This window comes from Gekko japonicus, unplaced genomic scaffold (genome assembly GCF_001447785.1).
Source record: "Gekko japonicus isolate JY-2015 unplaced genomic scaffold, Gekko_japonicus_V1.1 scaffold83, whole genome shotgun sequence".
Lineage (NCBI taxonomy): Eukaryota > Metazoa > Chordata > Lepidosauria > Squamata > Gekkonidae > Gekko > Gekko japonicus.
The window spans coordinates 232,670-236,895 of NW_015168655.1; the positions used below are offsets into that span (position 1 = coordinate 232,670).

The window sequence follows — 4,226 nt, forward strand, 5'->3', positions numbered from 1 at the left end:
TTCTTCACCCAAAGAGTGATTAACACTTGGAATTCACTGCCACAGGAAGTGGTGGGTGCTACAAGCATGGATGGCTTCAAAAGGGAATTAGATAAGCATATGGAGCAGAGGTCCATCAGTGGCTATTAGCCACAAGGTATAGCTAGGGGCTCTGGGGCAAGTGATGCTCTGTCTTCTTGTTGCTTGGGGGGGTCAACAGTGGGAGGGCTTCTAATGTCCTGGCCCCACTGCTGGACCTCCTGATGGCACTGGTATTTCTGGCCACTGTGTGACACAGAGTGTTGGACTGGATGGGCCTTTGGCCTGATCCAACATTGGCGTCTCTTATGTTCTTAAATTAAATATAATGATGATGATGATGATGATGATGATGTGGTAATGTGTGTTCTACAGCTGAAATATATGCCTGTTGCCCCCTTCAGACGACAAATCTGTTTTAATTAGGAGGATCACATGTAGTTCATTCTCCCCGTACACATAGTCCAACATAATACCTGCAAAGGGCTATAAATAATCTGTGATGGGACAGTAGGTCTTCCTATACAAACACTGCTTTAATTTAAGACCTTTAGAGAAAAGTCCTCCCCCATTTCTCTTTTCTTTGGGACCATGATGGGGTCCCAAAAGGCTTTACCCAATAAATTTGTAACAGAAAACAACAAACTGGCTGGTTATTTCAAAACAATATGTAATCTTTCTTCAGCATTCTCAGCTCTGTAAACACTTGGGCCTTATTTCTGTCCCATTTACTGAGTCAGCATGCCTTGCCTTTTTCTCAGGGACACAATGATGTATAGATCATAATAATATTTATGTAATCCCCACATCCCTGCAATTAGAGGTTCTAAGGCTGCGGCAGTAGCCTAATTACAAGCCCTCTCACTTTAGAAATTAAGCACTGTTCTCTATTGAGGGATGTCACCCAAGCAACAAAAACTGAATATATTAATAAAGTTGCTTTAGGTGATTGGTCCATCTAACCCAGGCTGTCTCAGTCAAAATGGGCATTTTGCATTCAAAGCAATGTTCTACCACTAAACTAGGGGTTATTTGCAATACTTAAAACTGATCTGGCACTTTAGAGTGCTCAAAGCACTTCATTTACATTATCTCAGTAATACTCTTTACAACCATCCTGGAAGGTACATCAGTAGGAGGGAAGACTGAACTGAGAGGAAGGTTGGTATTTTACGGAGAGTGGCTTGCCCAAGGCCAATGGACTGATGAGTAGCAGAGGTGAAGCTGGGAACAGGGACTTCCGGGTTCACAATTCGCTCTGCACCCTCATATGAGGCTTAAATCGCCCTTCCACCAATTTGTAATGCAAATCTGTAGTGCGATATTATTGCGTTTCACATTCGTATCACAAACCCGACGGAAGCAAGAGCAGTGAAAAGAGTGAAAACGTTTCACAGCCGCCACGCTCCGTGACCTCTGATCATTCCAATAGTATATCCGAAACACGTCCGACTCCGGCACTCTAGCAAAAATCCTGCTAAGCGTTATCATCATCTCCAGCAGAAGCTCTTAATGATTTCAGAAAGCAGGATGATGTACAATAGATTTAAAATTCTTTTAACCGGGTTGGAAGTTGATTTCGGATAAGAAATCCGAAGTCTTAAAGTAGGCGACTGCAGAGAAGGCAGGCACAAGAAAAGACGAGCTACTCCATCGCCCCCGGGCATCTGCTAAGGAAAGTAAGAGCGATTCCGCAACCAACCCGCCAGTACAGAAGTTACCTCTACGCATTCGGCTTCGGAACCTGACTCAGGAGGCTTCACCTGTAACCTAGCATACAAGCACTGCTGCAAGAGCGCCCGAGCTACCGGAGCCTGGCTGCAATCGGCCATGCCCACAGATGTCTGCAGCACACAGGCAATGACAGCTAGTCTTTCCTCCCAGCCCTTTTCTCCCAACTGCTCTTCAAGACGAATCCCGCCCCCTGGTTTTCTCATGTCACTTTCTAATGGCAAAGCCAGGAAGGAGTTGACGTCAAAACCATAGAGAAAGAGCGAGTTCAGATGAAAACTATCCGCCAGAATGTCCCGGAAGCATTGTATGAAAACACGGGAAGGTCTTGGCCAATCAGTATGCAGATTTTATAAAACATTGATTTACTGACGTTGAGTTCATTTAGAATTTTTTTTAAATGGCTTGTACCAGCAGTACGTTCGTGCTGGTTGGCTCGCGATCACGCAGAAGCAGCGTTTCTGTTACACTGATTTATTCTAGTAGTCTATGTTAGTGTAATGTCTAGAGATAGGGTTGCCAGCTCTGGGGTAGGAAATACCTGGAGATTTTGGTGGTGGAGCCTGGGGAGGGCGGGGTTCGGAAAGGAACAGGCCCTTATAGTGTGGTATAATGCCATAAAATCCACCCTCCAAAGCAGCCGTTTTCTACAGGGGAACTGATCTCTGTCACATTTCCAGGTCCCACCTGGAATTGGGTTGCCAACCTTCAGGTGGTGGCTGGCGATCTCCCGAGATTACCACTGATTCCCGGGGCCCCAGAGATTAGTTCACCTGGAGAAAATGGCCTCTTTGGAAGGTGGACTCTATTGCATTATACCCCATTGAAATCCCTCCCCTCCCCAAACCCTGCCCTCCTCAGGATCCACCCTCAAAGTATCCAGGTATTTCTCAACCAAGATCTGGCAACCCTAACCTGGAGATTGGCAACCCTGTTTGCAGATTACAATAATTATACGATACAATAATAACTATCCTCTGCATACTATTTAGATAAGATTACACTTCAATGCCCATTCCAAAAGAATCAGCGGGACTTTGCTTATGTGGGGAAAAAATTCAGGATCAGAATGACAGCATTAAAGAATTCAAGTGGGCAGCTGTGTTGGTCTGAAGCAACAGAACAAAATTTGAGTCCAGTGGTATCTTTAAGACCAACAAAGTTTAATTCTTGCTATAAGCTTTCGTGTGCATCCACACAAAGGCTTATTACCCAGAAGTGTGCATGCACACAAAAGCTTATAATCAAACTTAGCATTAAGTGAGTTTAGGGAAATGGTCTAGCACTGTAAGTCACTTTCCAAGAGTGAGTGTCGTTTCCTCAACTGTAAAAGCCTTAACTGGAATACTTTACATTAGTTTACCTGCAATATAATGGGTGTACTCAAACCCCATTAAAATAAATTTGGAACTGATTCCGTTGGGAAGGTGATTTTGCTTTTAAAGAAGTTTTATTCTATCTACATAAATATGCAGTGACTTAAAACAATAGACTAATCTGCTGAAATATATTAAATAATTATAAATAAAACCCAGAGATTCAATGGCATCCATTTGCAGGTTATACTAGCACTCTTACAGTGTTTAGATTGAGCTAGTAAGAGAATGGAAGCACCACTCTACGCACATGTGAATGCAATGATGCATGTGTAACACTCAGTGCCAGATTTACGCATAAGCTAAATAAACTACAGTTTAGGGCCTTGCAATCTGCTGGGGCCTCAAATAAAAACACAATATAAAAAATGATTTCAAATATTTAAAAGGCATATATATTTTTAATTTTTCTGAGACCAGCTGATGTAATTTAAAACAGTAGGGGGCCTCTGGGTTTTGTATTGCTTAGGGCCTCAACAAGTCTAAATCCGGCCCTGGTAACACTCATATGCAGAACCACTATAGTGTAGTGATTAGAGTGCTAAACTAGGATCTGGGAGACCCAGGTTCAAACCCCCACTCTGCCATGGAAGATTGCTGGATGACCTTGGGCCAGCCACACACTCTCAGCCTAACATACCTCTCAGGGTTGTGTGAGAACAAAATGGAGAACAAAGTCAGCCGCTTTGAGTTCCCATGGGGAAGAAACTTGCCAACTTCCAGGTGGGGCCTGGAGATCTACCAGAATTACAATCGCTCTCCAGACTACAGAGATCAGTTCAGCTGGAGAAAAATGGCTGCTTTGGAGGATGGACTCTAGAGTGTTATACCCTGCTGAGGCCCCTCCCCTTCCCAGGCTCCACCCACAAATATCTAGGAATTTCTCAACCAGGAGTTGGGAGCCCTAGAAGAAATGCAGGATATAAATATGAAACAAATAGATTATCAAGGTTCCATTGAACTAGCTGGATACATTTTAAGCCCTGTTCTATCAGAAGAAAGAGCCATTTAATTCTGCACCCTGTTATCTTCTGCAACGGCCAGCCAAATGCTTCTGGGAAGCCTACAAGCAGGGCATAAAGGCCCTAACTCATTCTCTAA

General features: G+C 43.7%; 1 protein-coding gene across 1 annotated transcript in view; it reads right to left on the minus strand.

Annotated features, from left to right (window-relative positions):
• The window catches only part of DTD2 (D-tyrosyl-tRNA deacylase 2 (putative)), an 11,187-nt gene extending 9,260 nt beyond the window's left edge, over nt 1-1,927 (minus strand). The window contains exon 1 of the mRNA XM_015415191.1: nt 1,740-1,927. Within this exon, the coding sequence (XP_015270677.1) occupies nt 1,740-1,850 (111 nt within the window). The 5' untranslated portion in view covers nt 1,851-1,927. The remainder of the gene's footprint in view (nt 1-1,739) is intronic.
• Between the last annotated feature and the right edge of the window lie 2,299 nt (nt 1,928-4,226).